Below are 17,265 nucleotides of genomic sequence, written 5' to 3'. Positions count from 1 at the left end.
TTAAATGAGAATCAGAGGTGAGCAGTTTGATTCTTTTTAGTAAATTAGTTCATATGATTCACCAAATCACTTAAATGAAAACAAGCCACTGAATCATTGAAAAGATTCATTAACGCTGTCCCATTGTATTACTGAAACCTAGTGCAGTTTGAGAAATGAAACATTCATAAAAAATCTAAAGACTATAAAGTATATAGAATGTTAAGTTGATGAAAGCAGTAATCCATAAAGTAAAGAGAAGTAAAACTTGCCAGACCATTAATAGCAAATTAGGCACTCAATAATGTGGCACTGTTTAAACTGGTGAAGATTTTTGCATATTGCATCTGAAACTGAGCTGAGAAAGCTAAGAAGTTTGACTGCCAGCTCTTGCTGACCTAATTCTTTTGCTACAAAATTTACTGTTTTGAATTGCATCAGTTGAAGGGCCTAAACCCCCTGGCAGGTAATCCTGTTCTCTTTTACACAACAGTAAAATAAGTTTTTCCTATTGTCTTATTCTAGCTGAATTTCCTTTACTTTTTATTTGTAACCCTTGCTTCATTACTGAGTATTAAATAATCCCTAGGCTTGTCCTACCTATACCCTTATGATCTTGCACACATGTATCAAATTTCACTCGCCTTTGTTCCGGACTGAATATGAGATCCTTAACTTATCTGACAGTTCCTTGAAACCAGGAATCACTATTGCTGTTCTTTAAACTCCCTGAACTTTATAAGGCTAGAAGATCTGTTTTGTGGTAAGACAACCAAAATTGAACAAAATAATCTGAATGAATAGAACTTTACATTATAACATTATAGCATAACTTCCCTGAATTTAAAATCCATGCTCTGTTATGTAGCCTTGTATTATGTTTGTTTCTTTTCTTTCCCACATTGTTTGTTGTGGACAGAGAAGAATCTAAATAAACAGCAAAATCCTTTTTGGTTTTAACTTCCTGCAGCTCCAGATCAACCAGAAATGTGTAGTGTACTGTACTTCCCTTTGTGGAGCACTTTAAATTTGTCAGCGATACATTTTATGTACCATATGTCTGCCCGCTCCATGATTTTGTGTATGTTTGCAATTCCCTTTCCAATGATTGTGTTTGCTACTTATTTTATTAACAAGATTAGGATTTTATGTTGACATAATGTACATCTATATGAGGAAGCAATTAAAAGGCAAGCAAAATGTTAGGGTATGTAATTAAAAATGTAGAATTTAAATTTAGGGATGTTATGTTAAAATTGTATGACACACTAGTAAGGCCTTGCTTAAATAATGACTACAATTTTGGCTTTGAGAATAGCAAACAGATTCCAGGGTTTAAAGGAATGGCATCCTTTAGCTCTATACCGATAATAATAATAATAATAATAATTGCTTACACTTATATAGCGCTTTTCTGGACACTCCACTCAAAGCGCTTTACAGGTAATGGGGACTCCCCTCCACCACCACCAATGTGCAGCATCCACCTGGATGATGCGACGGCAGCCATAGTGCGCCAGAACGCTCACCACACATCAGCTATCAGTGGGAAGGAGAGCAGAGTAATGTAGCCAATTCATAGAAGGGGATTATTAGGAGGCCATGATTAGTAAGGGCCAATTGGAAATTTGGCCAGGACACCGGGGTTACACCCCTACTCTTTTCGAGAAGCGCCCTGGGATTTTTAATGACCACAGAGAGTCAGGACCTCGGTTTTACATCTCATCCGAAGGACGGCGCCTGTTTACAGTATAGTGTCCCCGTCACTATACTGGGGCATTAGGACCCACATGGACCACAGGGTGAGCGCCCCCTGCTGGCCCCACTAACACCTCTTCCAGCAGCAACCTTAGTTTTTCCCAGGAGGTCTCCCATCCAGGTACTGACCAGGCTCACACCTGCTTAGCTTCAGTGGGTTGCCAGTTGTGAGTTGCAGGGTGATATGGCTGCTGATAGACTGAAGCAACATGACCTTTTTAGTTAAGAACAGAGATTACAAAGTCACCTGATACACACAGGGCCAGGAACCCCATGAGCTCTCTTTTTACAGTGAATATATTCAGTTCCTCTTTAATCTGACTGATGATGTAGGGGAGAGAGCCTGGAGGAGGGGTCAGAATGGAAATGAGAAAACCACAGATGCAGAGAACTATGGGTAAAACAAAAACTGATAAGGGCATAACATTTGAACAGATAAAAATTGTAGAAGGAAATGGTGCTTACTCAGGCACACTTCCTGTTTAGCCTGTGAACTGCCTTGTTCTACAATTGACAGAAATGCTTTGATAGAGTATTGTAACAAATAATGGGTTAAGAATGGAGAAAATCAGGAATTGACTGAGCAGATTGACTTTTAAATTTTACTTATTGATTAAACTTATGAAGAATTTTGCCAAGCATATACACAAGCATTTAGTATAATTAGAGGCACACAAGTTCTTGTTTCTTTGGCACAGCTTTGGTGAAAACCATAATAATTCAGGCACACTTGGTTAAACAAGTATTATTAATAATGAAAATACACACTAGCCTACACATAACACACATGTAACGTTATGAACAATTTTACATAAGGCATCCAAAAGGCCTCCGTTCTAGCCACCCCCCAAAAAAACCTGACTGTTACAAAGTGATTAATTTAAAAATAGCGCCTACAAAGGCCAAAATAAGAGATGAGCTGCCTTATAAACTAAGTAGAATACGACCTGCAGTTAAATCTCTCTCTCTGTAAAACCCAGATGCCACAAAATACATGGGGACCACCTTTTTTTCCATTTTAAAAATGTAACCAATAATCAGAAGAGGGTGGGTTTAACCAAGAGATGCTTTACACATACACATTATCAAAGTTCAAATACTTGGCTGTGATCTGGTCCTATCAGGTGATCTGGAACAAGGACCTCTTGCTTCCGATATATTTTTCTTATGGTCTTGTCTCTTGTCCTTCCCTGCCTCACTAGTTAAGGTAGACCAAGGTAAACTTGGCGACTGCTTTGATCATTGAATCTGGACTCCCTACTACATTTTCAGCCAAACATCCCTTGGCTTTGAAGCTAGAAATGTCGACACTAGCCAGGTACCCATTGTATCTAGATTCTTTGAGACACTTCTGTAGTCACCTATAGCTCTAACAGTATATTTGCATTTCTGTCCAATTAAACATGCACAGCAATGCAAGTGGCTTCCCATTTCTAGAAACTCCTTTAACTCTTGCAGTTCATTTCAAACTCAAGGCACCGAGGTACAGAAAAGTCAAACAATTTCATTATTTTGATTATTTGCTGTCTTTCAAGCACTGTTTCCCAGAGAAAATCTATTATTTTATTTCTAGAGATGCAGCAGGGAAGGAAGTATACCGTCTTGCTCTTCAGACACGGGAGCAACATATCCGTAGAGATAAAGCCACAAGCAACATCTGCACTGCCCAGGTAAGCAGAGAAACATTGGGGAGATCAGTCTTCAAAATGCTTGAATGAAATATCCTGATGCGATCTAAACAGAAAAGGGAGCATTTGGTACATGATAGAGTTCGATTTTCAGATTTTTTTATGTGGAACTTTCAGAATTGAAGGCAACAGATTTGAAGATCATACATATATTTCTTATCTATGCTTTAAACAGTTTTTAAACCAAAGTAAACTGTATGTGACGGTTTATAATCAAATTTGTGTGTCCTAGTTCATAGAATACGACAGCGTTATTGTATTCAGATCCTGCTCTTCCTAATTTATTTCAGTAATCTTAATTCTGGTATAGTAAATAAATTAGTCAAGACTGATCACAAAATCAAAATGAAATGATCACAAAACAGGAGAGTTTGCAAACACTGCAAAGGCAATTTAAAATGCTAAGACAAAATTGAAGACAAGCCAAATACCTAGTCAAACTACCCAGTAATGTTGTTGAAACCTTTTGTTCTTGCAATCAAAGTAGATCGCTCAATGTAATTTGCTACAGTGGCCCAACTGATTCAAATGTCCTTCAAATAGGTCAAACATATCATAAATTATTGAAAAACTGTGCGCAACTCTTAAATACAGTATATTATTTGTAGTGTTTCTTGTTTTGGGTGTTTATTTAATAATGACATACAGTACATCCTTTTAAAATGCAATTTATATTATCTTCACTAGATGCCAAAACCCCTCTGAGTTTGCTTTGTTTTATTAACTATAATTATTTAAATGTCTGAGTCCTGATTATTGTGTAGTATGCAATTCTCTGTTCTGTTAAAATGTATATTGTTGGAACATCTTGTTTAACAATTGATGACAATAAATGCACACATTGAAGTAACTCATTGAAGTAACCCCACTACACAAAGACTTTATGAATTGTCACTTCAACAAATTGTGTTTTTTAATACCATTTTTTTGCTCTATGACACCATTGTTGCTACGATGAAGATGTTTCTCACGTGTTTCCTGATCTCTGTAAATTCACAGTTATTGCTAATGCTCTTAGACAAACTGTCATAAAAATCAGTCATATCTACTTTTTTTCACTTCTACAGAGTGAAATTACATATTTTTTCTTCAGTAACATAATTGCCAGGCGCTTATTACCGTATTCAAACATATCCTTTTGAAATCAAGAGAACCTCACTGGTTCAAATTCAGTCAGACAACTGATTCAGTTGCTGAGGTGGCTCACTTTCCAGGTGGCCTTCCCTAGTTTTTAATCTTCATTTTTTTCACTTGGCGTGGCGAGACGGATTGCACAACATGTTGTGTCCAAGAATAAAAACTATATATTCTTTTGATGTGCTTCTTATCTAGAACAGACTAAATCTCCTCTCTTCTGTATAGAGTGACTGTATAGGGCTTGAAGTTGACAATGGCTTTTAAAAAGTGTCCTTGAAATGTATTTCTGAATATCAACATTGCATTTTTGATGTTGACAAGTATTAACTAAAAAAAGATTGTAATATGACATTCATAACTATGGACTCTGTATAATATGGTGCAACAGGTGCTAAATGTTACTCAATGGATGATCCGGCTTTCCATAAGCTGACCTCTAACTGTATAACAGGATAAACTGTAAGACCAAATCTGTCTGGTGATCGGGTCTAGAGGAAAGTTGATAAAAATAGTGATATTAAGATCATTAATGATGCTTTATCATTAATATAAAAAAAGTTTTAATCTGCAATGGATCTTAACTTGCAATAAATGTATTTTAATACGATGCATAGAGAACAAAAAAATACATTTTTGATGGATTAAATTATCTTTTGAGTATATAATATTTAATGATATATATGTTAAGTCTTTTCATATTGAGTTTTCTTAAAGGTATGTAAAAATTGAATGCACCCTCCACATGAAATTCTTTTTTTCAGGCTCTTCTAGCTAATATGGCTGTAATGTTTGCTGTCTACCATGGACCTCAGGGGTTGAAGCACATTGCCAAGAGGGTGCACAATGCTACCTTGATATTGGCTGAAGGTATAACTTTATCATCTTATAACTGTGTGCTGCATTGAGTGATAATGATTTCTGGTAATGATTAGTTATTGAACGAGAGAAATGATCACTGTTTCAACAATAAATGGGAACGTTTTAGAATGTTAAGCATTGGAGTATTTTCCTTGCAAGTCAATACGTCAATTGATTTTTTTGTGTGTTTGATATTAAAACCTGTAATAGCAATACATAACAAATAACATCCTGACATAATGACTTATATGGTAAAATGAGCAGAAAATCAGACATTTGTCAAGACAGGTCTGTCTTGTACTGGAGTTGTCTAATGGCCAGTCATGGAACAAGACTACTCAGTTATACATCAATTATTAAATGCTGATGCAATTCTGTATTGCAAATAAAAACAGTTTGTTTTTATGAGATCATTTATGGCCATGGACTTGAACTGGAACTAATGCTCATATCATTCTTTTCCCATAGGTCTGAAGCGCGCTGGACACAAACTGGAACATGATATGTTCTTTGACACGTTGAAGATTCATTGCAGTGTGGCAGCAAAGGATATCCTGGAGAGAGCAGTGCAACGACAAGTCAACCTCCGAATGTACAGCGAGGGACTGGTAGGTGCTACCTTTAGTGTACAAATTAAAGAGAGCTTGCTTCTGATACGCAGAATATACTTCTAGCGTCATGGTGACCCAAAACTGAATATAGTAATGTAAATTGGGTCTCGGTAGTGGATTATAGAACTTGAGCATGGATCTTGTATGTTCTCCCTGTGATTGTGTGGGTTTTCTCTGGGTGCTCTAGTTTCTTCCAACAGTCCAAAGACCTACTGGTAAGTAAATTGGCTTTTGGGAATATTGGTCCTGATCTGAGTGTGTCTTGTATCGGTGTCTGCGTGTGCCCTGAAGTGGACTAGCATCCCTTCCAGGTTGTATCTTGCCATGTGTCTGTTGCTTGCAAGGACAGGCTTCAGCTCTCCCGCAATACTGCATTGGATAAAGCAGTTAGAAAATGGATGGATGAATTTATGAATACAGTTGGCTCTCGACATTCACAAAGGTTTGATGCAGAGAATCATCACAAATAGCCAAATTCACAGAAAACCAAGTCCACCCCTATACAGTCGCATAATGTATAACAGTACATAGTTTGTGTCAAAAGACAGTAACCCTCCCTTATATGCTAATTAAAGTACTAATGCATTGATCAACTAAAAGAAACAACAGTAACTGCAAATTTATAGTAATCAGCTAAAATAAACAATATGAATCCCTTCTCTGTGTCTAGCCTGCTCAGCCTTTTCAACATTTAGCCTGTAACGTAATCTCCTGCCTGTCATTCCCCCAGAACCTGGAGTGTGGACACAGACTCTGGAGTGTTTATAATATAAAAACAAGACCCGGTCGAGATGCGAATGCTATGTAGTGGGTACTTGGGCTGGAAGAGGCTCACTCACTAGCTATATTCCTCTCCTAGTGTGGTGCACTGCTCATTTGAATGTTATAGTTGACAGACTTCAGCTCAGTTTTATCCCACTCTTCTCTTCTTTCATCCACCTTGACCCAGTCGGCCAGACCGAAATGCAAATAAGCCTTTAACGCATGTTAATTTTGCAGATGTTGAAACCCTACTGTAGTTTGTTTAGGACAAAGACCCTTTTGAACACATCCTTTGTGCAGAAAGAAGCATTACTGTATTGTATCACATTCTTTAGTGTTAAAAGTTACTTGTTTAAAGAATTTCTAAGTTTGGTTTATGAAGTTAATGGTTTACACAGTATTTAAAGAAACATTTTTAAAAATTTTATTATCCATGCATCAGTTCTAAAATTGTCTCTGTACTTCTCCAGGTTGGAGTGTCACTAGATGAAACAGTGACAGAAAGAGATTTGGATGATCTTCTCTGGGTGTTTGGTTGTGAATCCTCGTCAGTAAGTAATGGTTTTTGTTAACCCCTTATTTTTTGCTAAAAAGCACCTTAAAGATGCTGTGGTGAGATGAGACCAAAATTGAACTTTTTAGCCGGAGTGCAAAATGGTACATCTGGTAAAAACCCAGTACATCTTCCCATCCAAATAACACCATTCCGACAGTAAAGCACGGTGGTGACAGCATCCTGTTGTGGGATTCCTGTCCTTCAGTCACTTCAGCTGGGACTGGGGCATTTGTCAGGATAGAAGGGAAGATGGATGGTGCAAAATACAGGCAAATTATTGAAGGAAACCTGCAGCCCTCAGCCAGGAAGTTGAAAATGGGAGGATAGTTCACCTTTCAACATGACAATAACCCAAAGCACACCGCCAAAGCAACTTTATAGGACTGAAGGACAGGAAGATGAATGCCCATGAGTGTCCTAGTCAGAGCCCTGACCTAAATCCCATCGAAAATCTTTGGAATGACTTGAAGAGGGCAGTCCATCAACAGTCACCACACAGTTTGACCGAGCTTGAACAATTCTGTTAGGAGGAATGGGCAAATATTCCTCCCTCTAGGTGTGCAAAGTTGGTAGAGTTTTATCCAAACAGACTCAAGGCAAGCAAAAAGTGCTTCCACCAAGTATTAACTCGGGGAGGTGTTCTCTTATCCAACCCAGGTATTCTACTTTGTTTTTTCTCAGAAATTTAGCTTTCATTATTCACTTGGACTTGGTTGCAGGGTACAATTTGTAAATAAAGCTGGAAAAAGTCTGATTTTATTTGTCTTCTTTTTGGGCTTTAGGGCAACAAAAGGTGAGCATTTTGAAAGGGGGTGGTGAATTTCTATTTCCACTATACTATTTCAGCTACAGTATCGTGCAGGAAGAAACATAATACTTAGGAGCAAAATACTGACTGTTTCAGTAGATTAGCAATCTTTACAATACTCTGAGGCATACAATAGAATGTTTTGCATCAGTTTACTTATTATAATAGATATATACCTTCCTCTATAAATGTAGCTATGCAGTAGTGAAGTGCGGTGTATTTTCAAGTAGGTCATGCAGGAATAATGTGTTTTGATACCAACTAACAACTTAACTAGTACAATACACACAGAAAATAACTTTACACAGTAAATCACATTACTTGTTGATGAAATTCATTTGTTGATCTTTCTTCACCTTTTTTTAGATAGATATGGAGGTGTTCTACATGTGTAACTGTCCTACTATTTTAATTCTGCATGGTGTCAGCTGTTTTGCTAGTCAGTGTCGCCAGTTGCACAATATGGTTACAGTACAGTCGTGGAAGTGCTGATGTAGCACAGCGTTGATTGGAGAATGTGTTCTGCGATGACCATACTAGCCAGATATGGCATAAACCAAATGATGTTCAAATGAAAAAACAACAGTTTTATGGGATGTAAATATTGTACTGTACAGTATGTAACAATGGAGGTATACAATATAATAGTTCTGAAAGTAGAATATTGCTGCCTATTGGTTTATTAACTCTATTTTGCCTTGTTTTTGGTACACATATGGTGTTTCTTAGTGTACATTTTAGTGTGTCTGTGGACACTGCAATGGATGTGATGTGCCATAACACATTGGTGCAATAATGTCTTCTTGTTGTCCTACGGTGTCTTTTGTGTTTTAAGAGGATACAATGAGAGGATAAAACTGTACTATATGAGAAAAGTATTGCTTCCTTTTTATTTTTGTAAGTGCTTGAAAGTATTGAAGACAGTAACTAATTAAGTTATTGATTCCCCCAGGAGCTCATTGCTGAACAAATTGGAGATGGACTTAAAGGCATCATGGGAACACCATTTAAGAGAACAAGCAAATTTCTTACACACACAGTTTTCAACAGGTTTGTCTGCATGTGCATGAGGTGTAATTATCTTTCTTTTGCATTTCACATTTCTGGGGAATTCTCCCCACAAATACTTTATTAAGTTTGGTTTTTGTGCAGAGATGGAAAATAAGAGGGAGAACTAGAGATGGGGCATTTCTTTAAAAAAGTGTTTGAATTGAACTGTGCAAAGATAGAAAATAGGAGGGAGGAAGTGACCTGTTGATAAATGAGGAGATAAGATATGATGGAAAACAGTGGTACAAAGTGACAGAGACTAACTGAGCTATGTGAGGAACAGAAGAATATGTAACACGCACTGAGAGAAAATATAATATCAAGGAAAAAATGTGAGGTAGCAGCTCGCCCAGGTACCAGTACAAACAATTCAACATTCTAAATAAGTTTATTTACACATGGCACTTTTACTAGATTATTAAAATTGAAGTCCCTTCTCCTCTTCTGGCATGAAACTGACCTCTTCTATCAAGGCTGTCATCAAGTCAAAATTCTCTTTCTAGCCATGCTGTTACATAGTTTTGATTTTTTTTTACATCTTTCCACTACAGCTATCACTCTGAGACTAATATTGTCCGCTACATGAAACGACTGGAAAATAAAGACATTTCTCTTGTACATAGCATGATACCGCTGGTAGGTATTTAATTAGAAATTTAAAAACCCATCCTTTCTCTTATAGCACTGTATTCTGAATAATTTTTGTTTTGTTCTGTGCTCTGACTCAGGGTTCTTGCACAATGAAGTTGAATAGTTCCTCTGAACTCACAGTAAGTTTCTTGCTGTTCTCTCTAATGCATTGCTTTAATGAATTTCATCAATATGACCTTTAGACAGGAATTAATGGGGAAAAAACAAAACGAAGAAGTTATAACGTTTCAGTATTTCTTTTAGCGCCAAAACTGCAAATCAGATTCATAAAACTTTAATTTAATTTGAGGGGTAGGGATTGCTAATGGATGTGGGACTATGGAATATTACTAATGCATGATATTCTGACAACAAAAGTATTATATAGATCTTATTGCATTTGCAACACCTTGTAAATGACTAGGTAAGATCAACACAGCATTCTGGAAATTTTTGTCATTTGTTTTTTTGGCCTTTTAATATTTAGTCTTTACATTTAAAACAAGAAGTCCAATATAAAGTATAATAAAATTATATTGAATCCCTAATAGAAGCTTGATGCATCCAAAGAGCTTGCAATGTTTGCCTCTCCCATACAGCAAAAAAGAGCATGTTTTAAGATCGTGAAAAAGATGTCCTTTTCAAGTACAGAAACCATTGAAATACTGAGTTTATTTGATGGCTGATATTTCTTTTGATAGCCAATCACTTGGAAGGAGTTTGCAAACATCCACCCGTTTGTGCCACTTGATCAGGCTCAGGGTTATCAGCAGCTCTTCAGGCAGCTGGAACAAGATCTCTGTGAGATCACAGGGTATGACAAAATCTCCTTCCAGCCAAACAGGTGAGCTCTTCCTGGTAGAACTAAAACCCAGGTTCCACTTTAGCAATTACATATTGTGTTTGTATATATTGTTGGGGTAGCAACTGCAAGTGTGTAATGTGGATTATGTACACTTCTCTAATGTCACTTAATGTTCATGGTTTTGAAACTTATCAAATTCTTTGGAAGAAAGGTATGGGATTACAACTTCTCTAAGCATTCACGCTACAATGTCCATGTTACACCATATAAACATTTAAGGTTCTTCAGTTCTTAAGGAACACCTCGTTGACTTATGGCAGACATTATGTGCCAGTAACTCACCTCTATAGTTTTGAAATGTTCGATGCTATCTTCAATGATCAAGTATTCAGGACCTTGGTTTTGAAAATTCTGATCCAGAGAGTAATGTCCCATCTACTGGTCCACCAACAACCCTTGCAGCACTAACTTGGGTTTTCCTTGAAGGTCTGCCATTCTAGTATTGAGCAAGAGCGAGAGAGTATCTTTTGTCATCTAACAAGATACAATTACAAGGTGGTAACTTCCACTTGCTGCCAAAAGAAATCTTTACTGGAAATGTTTGCGAATGGATAGATTAACCTGATTAGCAGCCGGGAGACTGCAATCTGAAAGTAGCACCTTAGGCTTTCAGCCATCGTGGTTGATCCAAATTAAGATGCATGTATCCATACGCAAGGAGTTCTTTTCATGAATGTGAAATTCATTAAAGGTTTTAAAAGGTTTGTTCAAAGGGGTGCAAAACACAATCAGCTGATAAAGAAAGTCTACCAAGCTACAAAGCGGACACCACTATAATAAAAGTGTCTATTCTATCTTCCAAGACCAACTTCCTTGCCACTTCCTCGCTCTGATTTCTGTTCCACATCAAATCCCTTTTTGGTAAAATCACATGACAGTCACCCCTTTGAAAAGCTGATTTGAAACAGCTACAGATCTTTTCAGAAAAAATGTATTTTTTCTTAGTATTTAGAATACAGTTAAATGCCCAAAGATTTTTTCTCTTGGTCAGCAATAAAATACAGAGGTAGGGGAGTTGTGGATTCTAGTAATGTTATGTTCTCCAACATCATGCAGTAGTTTCAGGATGGCAACTTGTGGCTGAAACCTTTTTCAAAGTGATCAAGACTTTAAACACATTGCTGTCAAGGGGAGGCATGTATATACTGTAGTTTTTAGATGAATTGGTTTGCAATTATTCTTACCAGCTTTATTTTGGAGAGGATTCATGGTTTTTAAATAATGGGTATATCACATTTTAATTTCATTTATTTAAAATGGCATTTATCCCTACCTTACTTTCATGTGACTTCATGTGTGTCTGTGTTCAATTTAACTGCATAACTTCACACGTGGCATCCTTCGTAAGTGTTAACATGAACGTTTAGCTATGGATCTTGAGTAAGTGGTGGGACATGTATTTTTATGATCCAAGAATTTCTCTATACTAGTTTGCTTTCAGATTTGCAAACTGCGTTGAAAGCAGTAAATGTAGGTTCTTCTTTGTAAAATATGTAATGATTTGTGTAAGAACAGATTATTCTCTGGATACTGACTTTCCTTCTTTCGAAATGTGTTTGGCAATCGATTTACTGTGGATGTTTGGCCTATTTTCAGGTACAATAGGACCCAGTTACTCAATGTTAACCTTCAGATTTGTAGTCTGTAATGTAGAAAGTGCCCTGTTCCACCTCCGGTACATAAATGTTCCTAGTTTGGGTGTTATGCCAATTGTTACTTAGTAATGGAATTTTAAACTTTACACAGTAATTTTTACTACCTTCAGATTTTCTGTTATTTATGAATTTGAGGAGTAGATTTACATGTGTTAAGACATAATGTGGCCTATCCAGTAACAAACGGGATACAACAGATCTAATCCTGAGAAGATTTTACCAGCAGTAACAACAATTCTAAGTGGTTTTACATCAATAACATGAACTGACTGTGATTGCTATTGCCTGAGCCTTAGGGATTAAACAAGCACATATTAATGTAACATTGTTAGTAACCATTGAACTTATCTTGTGTACATACACATACATTTACTTTTGTAGATAGCATGCATTTTATTTGAAGTGTACATTTCAAGTATTTATTGGAATTGAACACTCATATTAAAAAAAAAAATTAGACTGCAACACTTGGAAAAGAGTGAAATTCATCATATACAGTATTTATCATAGATAAATATTTAGCTGCCACTATTGTACAGATATGAAAACTGGAAGCCATAAGCGTGGATATGAATAATCATCATCATAAATACTTAAGCATCTTAAGCCTTTTAATGACCAGAATGAATTTTTCATTTTTGTGGATATGCAGTGCAGTTAGTGCTATAATAAAGTATCTATGGTTTCTCAAAATGGGAGTGAAGCTTTGAGCTGTATCATTGTGTACATTGTGTAATTTCTTTGCACCCTCTACATTTTTAATCATATTAGTTTTTTTTTGTTTTCCAGTGGTGCACAGGGAGAATATGCTGGTTTGGCTGCCATTAAGGCTTATTTAAATGCAAAAGGAGAGACCCATAGAACGGTGAGTCACAGAAACTCAAAATATTATTTAAAAATAATTTTAAAAATCGGCAAAATCCCTTGGGGGAAAAAAATACATGCCCTATTATAGGTCATTGCATGATGCATGATGTCTTGGATCACTAAGTTAAGGAATAAGTTAGATGGATTTATTGAAATTTCACTTTCCTTTGCTTTTTAATTGTCGTAATGGGACCATGTTCTTGACTCATTTCTAAAACGTTAAAGCCGTTCCACTAATTGTAACTTTTGAATAGTTCCAAAAAGAGGAACACATGGTTCTCCTGTTTCTGTTAGGACAGGGACTATATTATGCTGTAGTACTTTAAAACCTCAACATTAATGAAAGTATATTCTGTTTTCTTTTAATAGTGCAGAGCTGTTCAGCAGAAAGCCATGTGCTTAAACTTCATTTCCTATTCATTTCCTAAACCATTTTTTGGTGATGTTTGGGTCTTTTGTAAATGTGAATAGAAAGAAAAATAATAATACAGAGAATAGCTTGTGAGGATAAGTGTCTTCACTTTTCACAGCACAAATTTTGTATTCTCTTACAAGGTAGTTTCTCATGCTTTTTGGGGGGTTTACCTTATAAGTACTCCAGTCTCTTTGAGATAGAGTCCCTCAAGTTACTGAACTAGTACAAATCTAGAGTCCAACATACTGATTTTCAGCAAACAGAAAACCTCCAAGTCATTATGATGACTAGAGAGCGCTTGCCTTGAATATCTTGTATAAAATTCCATATTTGGTGATTTTTGAGATCCAGCAAGGTGCCACCTGGTGGCAGACATTTCTCATTTCTCTTTAAAAGGAAAAAAAGCAATCAGTTGACCTTGTCTTACACAGAACATTATCAGTGCCCTCACTGGTCTTGCAATCCAGTTGTGTTATTGATAATTTGAAGTACATTACTGATAGTGATCTGTTCATGTTATGTTTAAGATTGCTTTTAGTCTTACCAAGTAGTTGCATTGCATTTTCTTTTTTAAAATTGAAGGTCGTCTCCTTATGTTCACTTAAATTAGCAAATGTAAATGATTCACAAATGACTTGCCCATCTATTACAATAGGTGTACTGAATAATAACCAGTAATAATTACTTGCCCATGAACTTGGGAAACATTTTTAGTATGTTGTGTAGAAAACATGGAAACTTTCTCTCATTTTCAAAGGTTTGCCTCATCCCGAAATCGGCCCATGGCACAAACCCTGCCAGTGCCCAGATGGCAGGAATGAAAATCCAGTCGGTAGAGGTGGAGAGGGACGGAAGCATTGATGTGGCACACTTGAAGGCCATGGTAGGTGTCCACTTCCTGTTTTGCTGCTGTTTTATCCTGCTTTTATATGTTTGATGGGAAAGCTTTTCTTTAGGCATGAATACTTTTTATTTCACTAATAAATCTGATATTTGTATCCTGATCCTAAGAACAATAAGTATACCTGTTGGTTAGGATTTACCTTTTCCTTTTGTCCTGAACCCCCAAAACTGTGTCTGTGATTTAAATTTACTTTATGGTTGGGATTATAGGGAATTATAAGATTGATTATATGCAGACTATTTAAGTGTGTAACCGTCAGCCCTGAAATGTGTGAGCTAACTGTTTATATTGACTTTATTCTTAGGTGGACAAACACAAGGAAAATCTAGCAGCCATTATGATTACCTACCCTTCCACCAATGGTGTTTTTGAAGAGAATGTCCGTGACGTCTGTGAGCTGATTCACAAGCATGGAGGCCAGGTTTACTTAGATGGTGCTAATATGAATGCTCAGGTGAGAAATGCTACAAACTCAATATGCCAGTTACCATACTGTTAAGATAATAACTATACTTTGGGGCCGGCTGTACCTCACCCAGAACACCTGGTGGATCTTATACTCTTACTGTTTTGAGTATTTGTTACAGGAGTTACCTATATAAAGAAAAAGTCAGTTCTTAGTTTTATGTAAATAGCAGAGTCTTACAATTTTATAATTTATAACAATATGCAAATATTTTTTTGTAAGGTTAAATGATAAGCTTTGTTTATTTTGAAATAATAATAATTGCTTACACTTATATAGCACTTTTCTGGACACTCCACTCATAGTGCTTTACAGGTAATGGGGACTCCCCTTTAGCCATGTTTGCTATTTCATCTGCAGTATGAGTTTATGAAAATTATACTTTGCCTTTCATTTTGAATGAAAATCTCCACATTCCGAAGGACGAACAACGTAGAATCCATATCGTGCAATGGACAAAGATATTTTGGGCTACAACTAAAACGGATAAAATTAGTTTTAATTCGTTTTAGGGAGCAGTTTACAATCAGAAAAGTAACTAAGTAATTTAAGATTTTCATATTAACGTTTTCGTGATCCGTGTTAATTAGCTCATTATTAAATTCCCGCTTTTCTATATAAAGCTGAGGCACCGCTTTGATGGCACTTTGTCATCTTTTCCCCACAAGCACCCTTTCACTTGCACTTCTGTCTCACTCCACATTTGTGTTTGCTGAGCTAGACAGTCTTGTCTGCATTTATGTTGCAGCCCCATGACTGCCCTGAAGCCCATTTTTTTATGAGGCTCGCTGTTTGGTTTCCTTGTACCTGAGTCTCCCTTTTATTTTTCTCTTTCTCTTTTCAGGGTGCTTGTTATTCAGTTTCTCCATACCCAAGCCTCTCTCATTTTTTCTGACCCACAGGCTCAGTGGCATTTTTTTTTTCTGAAGCCCGCACTTTACTCTGCGCAGCTTTTCCTTTTTCAGGATGTTCACTGTTCGGTCTCTCCGTGCCTGAGCCTCCCTGTATTTGTTTTCTGGACGCTTGCTATTTGGTTTCTCTGTTCCAGCGTCACCTGGCGCACACAGCCAGCCTTCGCTCAGCACAGCAGTTTCAGCAACTTCAAGTCTGCCCTTCTACCCGTATGGCTCCTTTCCCAGGAAGCTCGCAGTTCGGTTCCTCCCATACATGAGACTCCCTGTTTTCTAACCGACGGATTCTGTGTGGCAGCATCCCGGCTTCCAGTCTTTGCTCTGCACTCCAGCCTCTCCTCCAGCGTGGCCAGTGCCCCAGCCATGTCTCGGAATCACCTGACACAGCGGCTCCAGCTCTTAGCCCGCGCCCCAAATCACCTGAGGCAGCAGTCTATACTCTAGCCAGCACCTTTAATTTTCAGTTTCTCTTTTCATTGGTCACTCCCTCAACCCTCGAGTTTGCTGATCTGCACCTGGCCCGTTCGGTTCCTTTTTTATGGGTCTTGCCCTTTCCAACAGGCTGTATTCAGCAGCCTTTCTTTTTGCCAGGGTTGCAGCAAAAAGCCTCTCCAGCCTCTCCTGGGATCGATGTTTTGCCCGTTAGTGACAGACCTGGGCTGATTAGCCCCACTGGCCAGTAATTCATTCTCATAATCACCTTTCACTTTCCACTCTCCGGTCTTTTGCGCCTTGGTTCTGACAAATCGCCACCCGTGCGGCTGTATCCAGCCACAGTATTATATCTACTTTAAAAGACATGAGGCATTATTGAACATTGAATTCTTCTTCAGAGTACTTGGTGTTTTGTATATTAGTATCTATTTAAGTGCATAAGGCTATACTAGTTCTGCTTTACTTGTGTAACAGAAGTGGTTGGCTGAAACCAGTACAAGAATTGTCACAACTAACAAGCTGAGCTATACCAGTTAGGTTTAAGTAAACCGAGCACACCCTCTTCAACACTGAAGTTTAGCAATATTAACTCTATGCTTTTTATCTTCCCAAATAATTGTGTTGAATAATTTAGTTTCAGTAAAAAAATTGTTTCATTTAGTTTTCAACCTACCATAAAAAGATAAATTGGTAGTTATTACACCAATATATATCTAAAACCAGGACAGGACCCCAGCATGTAATCCTTTTCTGTAATGTCATTTACAGTTGTCACAGTTAGGAATAATTGAAAAATAATTGGTAATTTCATTTTTAATGGTTGTACTTTACATTACTTCATCTGATGTATAGTGGACATCACTGTACAGAAATTGTGCTTAATGGCCTCACCACTGAGTATGGAAGTTCT

The 17,265-nt window shown here is 37.1% G+C and overlaps 1 protein-coding gene across 1 annotated transcript in view; it reads left to right on the top strand.

The window, feature by feature from the left end:
• gldc (glycine dehydrogenase (decarboxylating)) overlaps positions 1–17,265 on the top strand; it is a 53,644-nt gene that overhangs the window by 23,512 nt on the left and 12,867 nt on the right. Inside the window, exons 8-18 of the mRNA XM_088629437.1 lie at positions 3,311–3,407; positions 5,324–5,429; positions 5,889–6,028; positions 7,264–7,344; positions 9,110–9,207; positions 9,759–9,843; positions 9,936–9,977; positions 10,539–10,681; positions 13,147–13,222; positions 14,397–14,522; positions 14,848–14,997. Of these exons, the coding sequence (XP_088485563.1) occupies positions 3,311–3,407; positions 5,324–5,429; positions 5,889–6,028; positions 7,264–7,344; positions 9,110–9,207; positions 9,759–9,843; positions 9,936–9,977; positions 10,539–10,681; positions 13,147–13,222; positions 14,397–14,522; positions 14,848–14,997 (1,144 nt within the window). The remainder of the gene's footprint in view (positions 1–3,310; positions 3,408–5,323; positions 5,430–5,888; positions 6,029–7,263; positions 7,345–9,109; positions 9,208–9,758; positions 9,844–9,935; positions 9,978–10,538; positions 10,682–13,146; positions 13,223–14,396; positions 14,523–14,847; positions 14,998–17,265) is intronic.

The sequence above is a fragment of the Lepisosteus platostomus genome, chromosome 4, assembly GCF_059453375.1.
Source record: "Lepisosteus platostomus isolate fLepPlt1 chromosome 4, fLepPlt1.hap1, whole genome shotgun sequence".
In the NCBI taxonomy this organism is placed as follows: domain Eukaryota; kingdom Metazoa; phylum Chordata; class Actinopteri; order Semionotiformes; family Lepisosteidae; genus Lepisosteus; species Lepisosteus platostomus.
This window is presented reverse-complemented; position numbering and strand designations above follow the sequence as displayed.